Source organism: Pleurodeles waltl, chromosome 8 (genome assembly GCF_031143425.1).
Source record: "Pleurodeles waltl isolate 20211129_DDA chromosome 8, aPleWal1.hap1.20221129, whole genome shotgun sequence".
Taxonomy (NCBI): domain Eukaryota; kingdom Metazoa; phylum Chordata; class Amphibia; order Caudata; family Salamandridae; genus Pleurodeles; species Pleurodeles waltl.
In genome coordinates, this window is record NC_090447.1 from 737339302 (window position 1) to 737355824 (window position 16523).

General features: G+C 44.4%; 1 protein-coding gene across 3 annotated transcripts in view; it reads left to right on the forward strand.

The window, feature by feature from the left end:
• NSUN3 (NOP2/Sun RNA methyltransferase 3) overlaps positions 1-16523 on the forward strand; it is a 141258-nt gene that overhangs the window by 70288 nt on the left and 54447 nt on the right. For all 3 annotated transcript variants that reach the window (XM_069204933.1, XM_069204931.1, XM_069204932.1), the window contains one exon: positions 16052-16398. In XM_069204933.1, the coding sequence (XP_069061034.1) occupies positions 16052-16398 (347 nt within the window). The remainder of the gene's footprint in view (positions 1-16051; positions 16399-16523) is intronic.

Sequence of the window (16523 nt, forward strand, 5' to 3'; positions counted from 1 at the left end):
AAGTTCGATGCAGCTGGTAAAAGAGTCGCAGCACAAGCTGCAAACCAGTGGCGCATCGCGAACTCCCAGGCACTACTTGCGCGCTATGACAGAGCCCACTGGGACGAGATGCAACATCTCATTGAACATCTGCCCAAGGACTTCCAAAATAGGGCAAAACAAGTGGTTGAGGAGGGACAGACCATCTCCAACAACCAGATACGTTCCTCCATGGACGCTGCAGATACAGCTGCACGGACAATTAATACATCTGTAACTATCAGAAGGCATGCATGGCTCCGAACGTCTGGATTTAAACCAGAGATTCAACAAGCAGTTCTCAATATGCCTTTTAATGAAAAAGAACTGTTCGGTCCAGAAGTGGACACAGCGATTGAAAAACTCAAAAAAGATACGGACACTGCCAAAGCCATGGGCGCACTCTACTCCCCGCAGAGCAGAGGGAATTACAGCACATTCCGTAAAACGCCCTTTCGAGGGGGGTTTCGGGGTCAAAGCACACAAGCCAGCACCTCACAAGCAACACCGTCCACTTACCAGGGACAGTATAGAGGAGGTTTTCGGGGACAATATAAAGGAGGGCAATTCCCTAGAAATAGAGGGAGATTTCAAAGCCCCAAAACCCCTACTACTAAACAATGACTCACATGTCACTCACCCCCTCCACACAACACCAGTGGGGGGAAGAATAGGTCATTATTACAAAGCATGGGAGGAAATCACTACAGACACTTGGGTTCTAGCAATTATCCAACATGGTTATTGCATAGAATTTCTACAATTCCCTCCAAACATACCACCAAAAGCACAAAATTTAACAACACACCATTCCAATCTCCTGGAGATAGAAGTGCAGGCACAATTGCAAAAGAATGCAATCGAATTAGTGCCAAACACACAAATAAACACAGGAGTTTACTCACTGTACTTTCTGATACCAAAGAAGGACAAAACGCTGAGACCAATCCTAGACCTCAGAGTAGTGAACACTTTCATCAAATCAGACCACTTCCACATGGTCACACTACAAGAAGTATTGCCATTGCTAAAACTACACGACTACATGGCAACTTTAGACCTCAAGGATGCTTATTTCCATATACCAATACACCCATCGCACAGGAAATACCTAAGGTTTGTATTCAAAGGAATACATTACCAATTCAAGGTACTGCCTTTCGGATTAACAACCGCACCAAGAGTCTTTACCAAATGTCTAGCGGTAGTCGCTGCACACATAAGAAGGCAGCAAATACATGTGTTCCCATATTTGGACGACTGGCTAATCAAGGCCCATTCGTTCATACAGTGCTCAAATCACACAAATCAGATCATACAAACCCTCTTCAAACTCGGGTTCACCGTCAACTTTACAAAATCCAACATTCTGCCGCGCAAGGTACAACAATACCTAGGAGCCATAATAGACACATCAAAGGGAGTAGCCACTCCAAGTCCACAAAGAATTCTAAATTTCAACACCATCATACAACGCATGTATCCAACACAAAAGATACAGGCAAAGATGGTATTACAACTCCTAGGCATGATGTCATCATGCATAGCCATTGTCCCAAACGCAAGACTGCACATGAGGCCCTTACAACAATGCCTAGCATCACAGTGGTCTCAAGCACAGGGTCACCTTCTAGATCTGGTGTTAATAGACCGCCAAACTTACCTCTCGCTTCTGTGGTGGAACAACATAAATTTAAACAAGGGGCGGCCTTTCCAAGACCCAGTGCCACAATACGTAATAACAACAGATGCTTCCATGACAGGGTGGGGAGCACACCTCGATCAACACAGCATACAAGGACAATGGAACGTACATCAAACAAAACTGCATATCAATCACCTAGAACTTCTAGCAGTTTTTCAAGCACTAAAAGCTTTCCAACCAATAATAGTTCACAAATACATTCTCGTCAAAACAGACAACATGACAACAATGTATTATCTAAACAAGCAGGGAGGGACGCACTCCACGCAGTTAAGCCTGCTAGCACAGAAAATTTGGCATTGGGCAATTCACAACCAAATTCGCCTAATTGCACAGTTTATACCAGGGATCCAAAATCAACTCGCAGACAATCTCTCTCGAGATCACCAACAGGTCCACGAATGGGAAATTCACCCCCAAATTCTGAACACTTATTTCAAACTCTGGGGAACACCTCAAATAGACTTGTTTGCGACAAGGGAGAACGCAAAATGCCAAAACTTCGCATCCAGATACCCACACAAACAATCCCAAGGCAATGCCCTATGGATGAACTGGTCAGGGATATTTGCTTACGCTTTTCCTCCTCTCCCTCTCCTTCCTTACCTGGTAAACAAACTCAGTCAAAGCAAACTCAAACTCATATTGATAGCACCAACTTGGGCAAGGCAACCCTGGTACACAACGCTGCTAGACCTATCAGTGGTACCCTGCATCAAATTGCCCAACAGGCCAGATCTGTTGACACAGCACAACCAAAAGATCAGACACCCAGATCCAGCATCGCTGAATCTAGCAATCTGGCTCCTGAAATCCTAGAATTCGGGCACTTACAACTTACCCAAGAATGTATGGAAGTCATAAAACAAGCCAGAAGGCCATCCACCAGGCACTGCTATGCAAGTAAATGGAAGAGGTTTGTTTGCTACTGCCATATTAATCAAATACAACCATTACACACAACTCCAGAACATGTAGTGGGTTACTTGCTTCACTTACAAAAATCTAACCTAGCTTTCTCTTCCATTAAGATTCACCTTGCAGCAATATCTGCATACCTGCAGACTACCTATTCAACTTCCCTATATAAGATACCAGTCATTAAAGCATTCATGGAGGGCCTTAGGAGAATTATACCACCAAGAACACTACCTGTTCCTTCATGGAACCTAAATGTTGTCCTAACTAGACTTATGGGTCCACCTTTTGAACCCATGCACTCCTGCGAAATACAGTTCCTAACCTGGAAGGTGGCATTTCTCATCGCCATTACTTCCCTAAGAAGAGTAAGCGAGATTCAGGCGTTTACAATACAGGAACCTTTTATACAACTACACAAAAATAAAGTCGTCCTAAGGACCAATCCTAAATTTTTGCCAAAGGTTATTTCACCGTTCCATCTAAATCAAACAGTGGAACTTCCAGTGTTCTTTCCACAGCCAGATACCGTAGCTGAAAGGGCACTACATACATTAGATGTCAAAAGAGCATTGATGTATTACATTGACAGAACAAAAAACATCAGAAAGACTAAACAACTCTTTATTGCCTTTCAAAAACCTCACGCAGGAAACCCAATTTCAAAACAAGGTATAGCCAGATGGATAGTTAAATGCATCCAAATCTGCTACCTTAAAGCTAAACGACAGCTGCCCATTACACCAAGGGCACACTCAACCAGAAAAAAAGGTGCTACCATGGCCTTTCTAGGAAACATCCCAATGCAAGAAATATGTAAGGCAGCCACATGGTCTACGCCTCACACATTCACCAAGCACTACTGTGTAGACGTGTTATCCGCACAACAAGCCACAGTAGGTCAAGCCGTATTAAGGACATTATTTCAGACTACTTCCACTCCTACAGGCTGATCCACCGCTTTTGGGGAAATAACTGCTTACTAGTCTATGCAGAACATGCGTATCTACAGCGACAGATGCCATCGAACTGAAAATGTCACTTACCCAGTGTACATCTGTTCGTGGCATCAGTCGCAGTAGATTCGCATGTGCCCACCCGCCTCCCCGGGAGCCTGCAGCAGTTTGGAAGTTACCTTCAATTATTTATATATGTATCATCTCAACCTTAAATAGGTGCATACTTAGTCACTCCATTGCATGGGCACTATTACTACAATTCAACTCCTACCTCACCCTCTGCGGGGAAAAACAATCGAAGATGGAGTCGACGCCCATGCGCAATGGAGACAAAAGGAGGAGTCACTCGGTCCCGTGACTCGAAAGACTTCTTCGAAGAAAAACAACTTGTAACACTCCGGCCCAACACCAGATGGCGAGCTATTGCAGAACATGCGAATCTACTGCGACTGATGCCACGAACAGATGTACACTGGGTAAGTGACATTTTCATTCACTTCGATCTGCAGTTTAAAACTCGATATGGAGACCTTCTTTCAAACATATTTCAGGTTAGTTTCAACAAATGAATGCGTTCATTATTTTGAGAGGTTCACGATTCACTTTAATCTCTTATTTCCACCAGATACAGTTGACACTTTCCTGTCGACTGTATATAGAAGCCGTCAGCCATGTATTTGGGTTTTCTAAACCCCATGTGTCCATTTTCTTGGGTTGCAGTACTGTTCATGTTTAAAACCAGCAATTCATTTATTCTGGACTCAGGAGTAGGTTATCTGCAGGATATACAAAGTCAGATACTTTGGGGCTAAGGGGTATACGTCTACAGTGAGACAATTACCGGGGTCAGATTGTGACAGAAAATAGGCCCGGTATCAAATTAAAAGTAGCCCCCATTGGCAAATCAGACACCTACAAAATTGGTCCGCATTGGAAAATCAGGAATTTTTTAACTTGCAAAGTCAATGTGTATAAGTGTTTTGCAAGGTACGGAGGCTGCATGCAGTTGTGCTTGCTGCTGCAGACAATGTTTGTGGTATTTACAGAGAAATCCGCAGTAGAAGCCTGCCCAGCGGACCATAAAACAGACCCACAAATAGCCCATACACCCATCTATGAGACCAGCCCCTGGGCAATGCTAGTTTGCCCAGTAGGCCTGTCCGAACTAGACCGTTATCTCTAACTGTATCATTTTACATTTAAGTTGTTAGTTGCAGAGTTAATTGGTATTGCTGGTTGTTCGTCCAACATTTAGGACACTAACAAAGGGGACACAAACACAAACCAGTGAATTAAATGCCAAGCTAAATATCATGGTTTTGGCAAAAAAAAAAAAATATATGAACAAAAGTGTGACCAGTTCATGTCAAGCAACCTGCTTGCACTTAACTTTATGCCTGTACAGGCAGCCGAATACAATACAACAGTTTACACACAGTACGATAATGTTATGGTACAAACCCTAAATATATCTGTTTCAGTCCAATGTATTTCTTGGCTGCCTTCTTGCGCATCAATGGGCTTGATGTCACAACTCGTAAGGACGGTCACTCACAACTCATGGTTGTCATTTATTCTCACTCGTGCCTTTGAATCTAATGTCTTATATTGTGCACATTTATATTGCAACATTTTGTAAGATGCTAAGAAAAAAATGGTTTCATCCAGTTAGTTGTCTTGACATAAGACGCAGCCACACGACTAACTCCATACTCTGTGCATGCACAGGGGTTTGCGCAGATGCATAAGAGGCTGGCATCAAAAGGATAGTTAATCAAATACAATAAGCACTTTGCAGTGAAGCTCTCGGTCAGGAAGGAATTCGATAAAGACTTTTCTTTATGGCAAATACGTCTCCAAAGGCACACCTAATCTTAAATTCCATAGGACGTTGCAGTATTTAATATTATCATTGATTTACAGATGCATGTTCATGTCAAAGGACTATACTGCAGGCGTAACAAAGCCTTTTTTGGATAGGTCAACGTGACTCCCAACATTTGTGGAACCTGGTGTTCTGTAGCCTCAGAGGACAGACAGACAGCCTTGGTAAGGCTCTTGGTAAGCATGACTAGTTGTCTTCCATTTAAAGTCTTTATTTCTCAAGCTGAAGGTCAAGGATACAACTCCCTTTTAAGGTCATCGTCTTTTAGGGTACCAGCTTAATAGTTCGCAATGTCAAACTTAATTTTTACACTCCAGAAACCAAATCAATTAGTGGTTTGATAAGGGAAATAAAGCTTGAAAAGAATCTGTTCAAATGCACTTGGTTGCCACAACACACACTTGACTCTTCCCCATTAACAAACCCATCACTAAATAATAGGCACCCTCCTTAGCTTCAAGAGCCACTAATATACTACAGTGCAGCTGGGTCTGGTGGCTCTGTGAGCTGAGAAATTGATTGCAGGGAACACATTTTCTTCTTCACAGAGCATAGGTTTTGATCTTGGCAGGCCCACTCAGCCTTTTATCCTTATTGGATTCATGAAATGCATGTCATGAGTTGACACACAATAAACCATTTTAACACATCTACAATGGCCTCCTCATCCTTCGTCACACTACTTAAGACTTCTTTGCCGCATTGTCACTTGTGAAAAACAGACCAGCACTCACATTTGTACAATTGCATGCTTACAGTTGTGTGCAGACAAATACCTGTAGGTGTATTTTTCTTTTTTAGCTTCAATGGCACAGGTCCTCAAACTCATGGCATAAGGTTGAGAAGGCTGCTTCTGCAACAACAACAATCATTTAATCTTAAACAATTGCTATTAACTTCATTGGGCAGCCTCTGCCACGATAAAAAAAAAAAAAGGTTGCAGAAACTGACAATTAATAAAGGCGAACCACATGTGCCATGCAGTGGCAGACACTTCTGCCTCCTCCTTCCCTCTTCTTGTGGAGGTTGATTAAACACTTCTTTCTCACTGATTACAGTATTCAAGTGTTAAAAATGTACTAATCACTGAAAATTCTTGCACATAGAGTATTTATGTGTTGAAAGGGGTGAATGAATACTGCCAGATAGTGTGCTATAAAATTTGCACAGGCTATGTCTCTTCAGGATATTTTGTTTACACAAAGTGGACTGACAGCCAGCTGATAACTTATCATTGGTTAACTTCAGCGGTGCTCTCATTTGCTTTGTTCCGGTTTGTCATGGCATGTCTGCATTATGTCCTCTTTTTGTGTTTGACCCTCCCCTGGAGCATGGACTATGTACATGTGTCCTTCCACTGCTCCCGTTTTTGGAAATACTTATTTTTTTGTTTTTTTTGTTCAAGCACTCCATATGAGTGCCTGTGTTTTCAGGCCATCTCCCATATCCCCTTCCATGTTGCTTCTTTTTCCCTCCCACCTGCCCCTTCCATGTTGCTTCTTTTCCCCTCCCACCCGCCCCTTCCATGTTGCTTCTTTTCCCCTCCCACCCGCCCCTTCCATGTTGCTTCTTTTCCCCTCCCACCCGCCCCTTCCATGTTGCTTCTTTTCCCTCTTACCCACCCCGTCCATGGTGCTTCTTTTCCCTCCCACCCCTTTCCTGGCCATTTCTTCTCCACCCCCATACTGCGCCCCCCCTTTTTCAATGTTCAGCTCTACCCCTGTCCGTACGCTTCCTCCTTTTGTGTTGGATTCTTCCCTCCCACCCATTTCCCATGTGTTGCCCCTCACACCTGTTGTCCCAACCACCATAACAAACAAAAGCGATAGAACACGGACATCATTAGCTGTGCCCTAGCACTTTTTACCCTCTCCCCATCTGCCCTCCACACCCACCTGTGTTGTGTTGCTAGACAAGAAAACGTTATGACGATGCAAGCGCTGGCTGCGTCATAATGCTTTGTTGCATTGCTTTCATCCATGCTGCTATACAGCTTGGCTAAAAGACATTGAAATTGTCAAAGCCAATAGCTCTTGTATCGCCAAGACCTATTGGTTTCGCCAATGCTTGTTGATTGTAGTAGTGGCCTTTTTAGTGAGCTTGAGTGCCCCAGGTTTTGGTGTTTTGCGTGCCCACTGAAAAATTGCAGTCGGTTCAGTAGTACCCACCAATTCCAGCCCCCCACCCACTCTCAGATGTATGGAGATATTTCTTTAAGTTCCCCATAAAGTCAGACTTTGTGAGAATTGACATTTAAATCAATTGTTTTCTTAATATCAGGGGTGTGGAATTTATTAAAATATCTACTTGTCCAGGGGACAGGTTGCTTCTCAAATCTACTTGTCCTGTAAAAAGATCTACTTGTCCCTTTGGTGCCATGTAGTGTGGCGACAAATTATGGCAGCAATTAATAGCCTCTCTGATTATGCCAGTGCTACTACCATAGTAGGGCTTGAATACTTGGAGTTTCAATCCCTACTGTAGCAATTTCCTTATTTTGCCACCTTTCTGCAGATCTGCATACTGGGGCTGGAGGAAGCAGTAAGCAATAGTTCCAGGGCTGGAATGCCTTTGAGTCTGCAAACCTACTAACCTGCATGTTTTAAAGATTTTTACCAGCTTCTCTCTAATATTTTCCCATAATAAGAAAGGTTGGACATTTACTCCTGACAATGGCAGAATTAGAACTTCTTCCAGGGTTGGGAAGAAAGTGGCTGGAGGGAAAATGAACTTGCAAATTCTCAATAGATTTTCACATGAGCAAATCTACACATCGTATTTACCCACGCTAAAATACAGTTCACAAATATTTTATAGGGGTACGACATATACCAAGGGTGCACTTTTGTGACTTTCTTTAAGAATTTCGGGCCACAAGTAGGTAGGTTCAGATTTGTGACCTGCAAATTGCGAGTCGCAAATCCGAATGTAGGATGGTGTCCTTGACACCATCTGTGATTCGCAAGGGCTTCGCAAATGCCCACATCATGAATAATCATGAGGTGGGTCGCAATTTGCGACCCCCTCACGAATGGTGGCCTGCTGGAGACAGCAGACCAACATGTCTGTGACTGCTTTTCAATAAAGCAGTTTTTTTTGTAATGCAGCCCGTTTTCCTTAAAGGAAAACGAGATGCATAACAAAAACGAAAAATGAAACGTTTTCGTTTCATTTTTTCAGAGCAGGCAGTGGTCCACAGGACCACTGCTTGCTCTGAAAAAATGTTTACAGTGACATTCACAATGGGAAAGGGGTCCCATGGGGATCCCTTCCCTTTTGCGAAAGTGTTAGCACCCATTTGAAATGGGTGCAAACTGCGATTGGTTTGCGCCTGCGGTCACAAAACAATCCTACATTGCACTGCGAGTTGCAATTAGGAAGTGAACACCCCTTACTAATTGCGAGTCGCAAACCCGTTTTGTGATTCGGTAACCAGGTTACTGAATCGCAAAACTGGGTTTGTGCATCGCAATGTGCTTTTTGCACGTCGCAAACAGCGAAAGTCGCTGTTTGCGACATGCAAAAAGCTACCTACATGTGGGTCTTGGTCCCTAATTAGGTCTGGTGTTAACAAAGACATTTTGTTTTTATTAAACTTCTATTTCTCTCTCTTTCGGCTGGCTTTACTGTGAGAGATCGCATTCTGCTCTTCCACAAGGAGCATATTGCCACACAAAGTAGTTTTGTTCAGTGTCAGGAACTACAGTGGCAATCAGTGACGTAACGAAACTGGAGGGTGCCCCTTTGCAAAGAACATGGAGGAGCCCCCTCTCCAGACTCACTCAGGGCAGGTGCTGTGCTGACGGGGCCCCCTGGAGGGCGGCTGCGGGGCCTTTAAGAGTTCGAAAACTTTTTGGGGGGGTTTTGCCAATGTTTGTTACAATGTTGAGGGCCTGGTAGCTCCCACAACAATAAAGTGTTACAAAAGCTATGTCAAAACAAGACACGCATTGATGAAACTAAAAGACTTATAAAAATATGTCAGATCAGTTGGCTTTGTCAGTGTTTGTTTATTTTCATGCTTCCCATAATCGTGTTGAAAATGGTTACACTGATTTCCCATTAGAAATATTTTTGGGAAATACTAGCATGCATCAACACATTTTACTAAATGACACTTCATTTGCATATAATCAGAGAGCATTCTGGGAGCATTATACTTAGCCTCTTAGCCTAAACTTTTCAAACATGTGTGTACACGTTTTTTTTTTGTACTGGAACCAACGTCAGTAGTGAAGTGTGACCTTAAAACATTTATGTTCGATGGCATCTGTCGCTGTAGATACGCATGTTCTGCAATAGCTCGCCATATGGTGTTGGGCCGGAGTGTTACAAGTTGTTTTTCTTCGAAGAAGTCTTTCGAGTCACGGGACCGAGTGACTCCTCCTTTTGTCTCCATTGCGCATGGGCGTCGACTCCATCTTCGATTGTTTTTTTTCCGCCATCGGGTTCGGACGTGTTCCTGTCGCTCCGAGTTTCGGAACGGAAAAAATAGTTAATTTCGGAAGATTTTCGTCGGTATTGTTGCGTTCGGGATCGGCGTACTTAGATTCCACACCGCATCGAAGATCGAAGAGCTCCGGTGCCCTTCGGGGTAGTTTTTCGATCCTCCGTCGGGGCCTGGTCGGCCCGACCGCGTGCTGAAGAACGCCGATGGAACGGACCCCGTTCCGTTTCTGCCCCAAATGCCACAATAAATACCCCTACACAGACCAACACTTGGTCTGCAACCTGTGCCTGTCACCTGAGCACAGCGAAGACACCTGCGAGGCCTGTCGTGCGTTCCGGTCCCGAAAAACACTCCGAGACCGTCGAGCCAGAAGACTTCAAATGGCGTCCGCACCGACAGCCCAACGGGAGTTCGAGGAACAAGAAGAGGAAGGTACCTTCTCGATCCAAGACTCAGACTCCGAAGGATTCGACGATACACAAACCGTGAGTAAGACGTCGAAAACCACACAAAGAAACATTTACAAGGCCCAGGGGACGCCACTGCCACCAGGCCATGGCTCGACCCATAAATTCGGTGACCGACCGTCTGCACCGAAAAAGGCCCAAACAGTGCCGAGATCGTCCGACTCCGGTCGAGACACCGACACGCAGCCTTCTCGGGACCGAGAAAGTGCTGGAGACAACCCTCGACACCGAGATGCCGGTGTGGACACGGCTCGACGCCGAGACAGCGGCACCGAAACAGATCGACGCCGAGAGGTTTCGGCCCCGAAAAGGAAAAAAGTCACCTCGGAGCCGAAAAAACACGCAGACAAAGTTTCGATGCCGAAACAAACTGCAAGCGACCCAGCTTCAGGCTCTTATACAGAAGAGCACTCGCTAACCTCCCAAATGCAAAAGCATAGGTTTGAGGAAGAGCTACAAGCAACTGATGTGGACCATACGCAAAAGCGTATCTTCATTCAGCAGGGGACAGGAAAAATAAGCACCCTTCCCCCCATTAGGAGAAAGAGAAGGTTGGAGTTCCAGACGGAACAAGCACCACAACCAAAAGTGGTGAAAAGAGTTACACCACCACCCTCTCCTCCGCCCGTGATTAACGTTTCACCAGCACAAACGCCATCACACTCCCCAGCTCACACCACCATGAGCCAGGGTGACCAAGATCAGGACGCATGGGACCTATACGACGCCCCAGTGTCAGATAACAGCCCGGAGGCATACCCTACAAAACCATCTCCACCAGAAGACAGCACCGCGTACTCTCAGGTGGTGGCTAGAGCAGCACAATTTCACAACGTAAGCCTCCACTCAGAACAGGTCGAGGATGATTTCTTGTTCAACACACTCTCCTCCACCCACAGCTCCTACCAAAGCCTGCCTATGCTCCCTGGTATGCTCCGGCACGCAAAAGACATATTTAAGGACCCGGTCAAAAGTAGGGCAATCACACCAAGGGTGGAAAAAAAGTATAAGCCGCCTCCTACGGACCCGGTTTTCATCACAACACAGCTGCCACCAGACTCTGTTGTTGTAGGAGCAGCTAGGAAAAGGGCCAACTCTCACACATCTGGAGATGCACCACCCCCAGATAAAGAAAGCCGCAAGTTCGATGCAGCTGGTAAGAGAGTCGCAGCACAAGCTGCAAACCAGTGGCGCATCGCGAACTCCCAGGCACTACTTGCGCGCTATGACAGAGCCCACTGGGACGAGATGCAACATCTCATTGAACATCTGCCCAAAGACTTCCAAAATAGGGCAAAACAAGTGGTTGAGGAGGGACAGACCATCTCCAACAACCAGATACGTTCCTCCATGGACGCTGCAGATACAGCTGCACGGACAATTAATACATCTGTAACTATCAGAAGGCATGCATGGCTCCGAACGTCTGGATTTAAACCAGAGATTCAACAAGCAGTTCTCAATATGCCTTTTAATGAAAAAGAACTGTTCGGTCCAGAAGTGGACACAGCGATTGAGAAACTCAAAAAAGATACGGACACTGCCAAAGCCATGGGCGCACTCTACTCCCCGCAGAGCAGAGGGAATTACAGCACATTCCGTAAAACGCCCTTTCGAGGGGGGTTTCGGGGTCAAAGCACACAAGCCAGCACCTCACAAGCAACACCGTCCACTTACCAGGGACAGTATAGAGGAGGTTTTCGGGGACAATATAGAGGAGGGCAATTCCCTAGAAATAGAGGGAGATTTCAAAGCCCCAAAACCCCTACTACTAAACAATGACTCACATGTCACTCACCCCCTCCACACAACACCAGTGGGGGGAAGAATAGGTCATTATTACAAAGCATGGGAGGAAATCACTACAGACACTTGGGTTCTAGCAATTATCCAACATGGTTATTGCATAGAATTTCTACAATTCCCTCCAAACATACCACCAAAAGCACAAAATTTAACAACACACCATTCCAATCTCCTGAAGATAGAAGTGCAGGCACTATTGCAAAAGAATGCAATCGAATTAGTGCCAAACACACAAATAAACACAGGAGTTTACTCACTGTACTTTCTGATACCAAAGAAGGACAAAACGCTGAGACCAATCCTAGACCTCAGAGTAGTGAACACTTTCATCAAATCAGACCACTTCCACATGGTCACACTACAAGAAGTATTGCCATTGCTAAAACTGCACGACTACATGGCAACTTTAGACCTCAAGGATGCTTATTTCCATATACCAATACACCCATCGCACAGGAAATACCTAAGGTTTGTATTCAAAGGAATACAGTACCAATTCAAGGTACTGCCTTTCGGATTAACAACCGCACCAAGAGTCTTTACCAAATGTCTAGCAGTAGTCGCAGCACACATAAGAAGGCAGCAAATACATGTGTTCCCATATCTAGACGACTGGCTAATCAAGGCCCATTCGTTAATAGAGTGCTCAAATCACACAAATCATATCATACAAACCCTCTTCAAACTAGGGTTCACCGTCAATTTCACAAAATCCAAAATTCTGCCACGCAAGGTACAACAATACCTGGGAGCCATAATAGACACATCAAAAGGAGTAGCCACTCCAAGTCCACAAAGAATTCAAAATTTCAACACCATCATACAACGCATGTATCCAACACAAAAGATACAGGCAAAGATGGTATTACAACTCCTAGGCATGATGTCATCATGCATAGCCATTGTCCCAAACGCAAGACTGCACATGAGGCCCTTACAACAATGCCTAGCATCACAGTGGTCTCAAGCACAGGGTCACCTTCTAGATCTGGTGTTAATAGACCGCCAAACTTACCTCTCGCTTCTGTGGTGGAACAACATAAATTTAAACAAGGGGCGGCCTTTCCAAGACCCAGTGCCACAATACGTAATAACAACAGATGCTTCCATGACAGGGTGGGGAGCACACCTCAATCAACACAGCATACAAGGACAATGGAACGTACATCAAACAAAACTGCATATCAATCACCTAGAACTTCTAGCAGTTTTTCAAGCACTAAAAGCTTTCCAACCAATAATAGTTCACAAATACATTCTCGTCAAAACAGACAACATGACAACAATGTATTATCTAAACAAGCAGGGAGGGACGCACTCCACGCAGTTAAGCCTGCTAGCACAAAAAATTTGGCATTGGGCAATTCACAACCAAATTCGCCTAATTGCACAGTTTATACCAGGGATACAAAATCAACTCGCAGACAATCTCTCTCGAGATCACCAACAGGTCCACGAATGGGAAATTCACCCCCAAATACTGAACACTTATTTCAAACTCTGGGGAACACCTCAGATAGACTTGTTTGCGACAAGGGAGAACGCAAAATGCCAAAACTTCGCATCCAGATACCCACACAAACAATCCCAAGGCAATGCCCTATGGATGAACTGGTCAGGGATATTTGCTTACGCTTTTCCTCCTCTCCCTCTCCTTCCTTACCTGGTAAACAAACTCAGTCAAAGCAAACTCAAACTCATATTGATAGCACCAACTTGGGCAAGGCAACCCTGGTACACAACGCTGCTAGACCTATCAGTGGTACCCTGCATCAAATTGCCCAACAGGCCAGATCTGTTGACACAGCACAACCAAAAGATCAGACACCCAGATCCAGCATCGCTGAATCTAGCAATCTGGCTCCTGAAATCCTAGAATTCGGGCACTTACAACTTACCCAAGAATGTATGGAAGTCATAAAACAAGCAAGAAGGCCATCCACCAGGCACTGCTATGCAAGTAAATGGAAGAGGTTTGTTTGCTACTGCCATATTAATCAAATACAACCATTACACACAACTCCAGAACATGTAGTGGGTTACTTGCTTCACTTACAAAAATCTAACCTAGCTTTCTCTTCCATTAAGATTCACCTTGCAGCAATATCTGCATACCTGCAGACTACCTATTCAACTTCCCTATATAAAATACCAGTCATTAAAGCATTCATGGAGGGCCTTAGGAGAATTATACCACCAAGAACACTACCTGTTCCTTCATGGAACCTAAATGTTGTCCTAACTAGACTTATGGGTCCACCTTTTGAACCCATGCACTCCTGCGACATACAGTTCCTAACCTGGAAGGTGGCATTTCTCATCGCCATTACTTCCCTAAGAAGAGTAAGCGAGATTCAGGCGTTTACAATACAGGAACCTTTTATACAAATACACAAAAATAAAGTCGTCCTAAGGACCAATCCTAAATTTTTGCCAAAGGTTATTTCACCGTTCCATCTAAATCAAACAGTGGAACTTCCAGTGTTCTTTCCACAGCCAGATACCGTAGCTGAAAGGGCACTACATACATTAGATGTCAAAAGAGCATTGATGTATTACATTGACAGAACAAAAAACATCAGAAAGACTAAACAACTCTTTATTGCATTTCAAAAACCTCATGCAGGAAACCCAATTTCAAAACAAGGTATAGCCAGATGGATAGTTAAATGCATCCAAATCTGCTACCTTAAAGCTAAACGACAGCTGCCCATTACACCAAGGGCACACTCAACCAGAAAGAAAGGTGCTACCATGGCCTTTCTAGGAAACATCCCAATGCAAGAAATATGTAAGGCAGCCACATGGTCTACGCCTCACACATTCACCAAGCACTACTGTGTAGACGTGTTATCCGCACAACAAGCCACAGTAGGTCAAGCCGTATTAAGAACATTATTTCAGACTACTTCCACTCCTACAGGCTGATCCACCGCTTTTGGGGAAATAACTGCTTACTAGTCTATGCAGAACATGCGTATCAACAGCGACAGATGCCATCGAACTGAAAATGTCACTTACCCAGTGTACATCTGTTCGTGGCATCAGTCGCAGTAGATTCGCATGTGCCCACCCGCCTCCCCGGGAGCCTGTAGCAGTTTGGAAGTTACCTTCAATTATTTATATATGTATCATCTCAACCTTAAATAGGTGCATACTTAGTCACTCCATTGCATGGGCACTATTACTACAATTCAACTCCTACCTCACCCTCTGCGGGGAAAAACAATCGAAGATGGAGTCGACGCCCATGCGCAATGGAGACAAAAGGAGGAGTCACTCGGTCCCGTGACTCGAAAGACTTCTTCGAAGAAAAACAACTTGTAACACTCCGGCCCAACACCAGATGGCGAGCTATTGCAGAACATGCGAATCTACTGCGACTGATGCCACGAACAGATGTACACTGGGTAAGTGACATTTTCATTACAGCACGCACCCTAATAATGAAGGCTTTCAAATAATGAACCAAAAATACAAGTTCGAACAGCATTATCCTTTGGAAACACATTACCTCAACTGCAGAGAGTTCAACTCTCTGTAAACAGGCAGCCAAAGGGTTTGTGCTGCAGGGGGTTGGGCCTACTTGTCCCAAGGACAAAGTAAACATAAAAACTTGTTGCCCTTGACCCCAAACAAGATGTCCCGGGCGTCGGGCGATAGGAATTCCACATCCCTGAATATATTAGAATGAAATACATTCTCATACAAGGCTAGGTATTTTTGCATTCCTTGAAATGTTACTTACGTTCCAAACTTTTTAGTTCAGTGTATAACATACATTTTAATTGAGTGGATTTTATAGTTACATTTAATCTTTTGGTGTTTCCATTATTTACTCAGGGAAGTGCTTACGTCGCCGCTCAGCTGGCGGTATGGTATTTTACTCAATAAATTCAACTTTGCCTATGAACTAGAGACACGTCTGCAATCAGATGGATTTCACCCCCTCTTTCAAGGAACTCCATTGCCCTCCTTGCCTGGCTCACTTAAGTGTTATATAAGAAAGGCTCCCGGGAGATTTCCGGCACAGAAGCACCACTTTGGTCGCCTCAAGCAGTACTACCTCCTAAATGCTGCGTCCCTGTTGCCTGTATACGCCTTAGAAGCAAGAGATGGAGACACCATCTTGGATATGTGTGCCGCACCAGGTGGAAAATCTGTTGCACTCCTGCAAATTGCTTCTCCAGGTAATACTATAATATACAATGCTGTTGACTTACCACTGTAGTTGTGCACTTGCTTTTTAATGATGTTTATTGATTTTATTCACAAACAGCTTATTAAACGTCGAGTGATTACGTCAATATTTTGG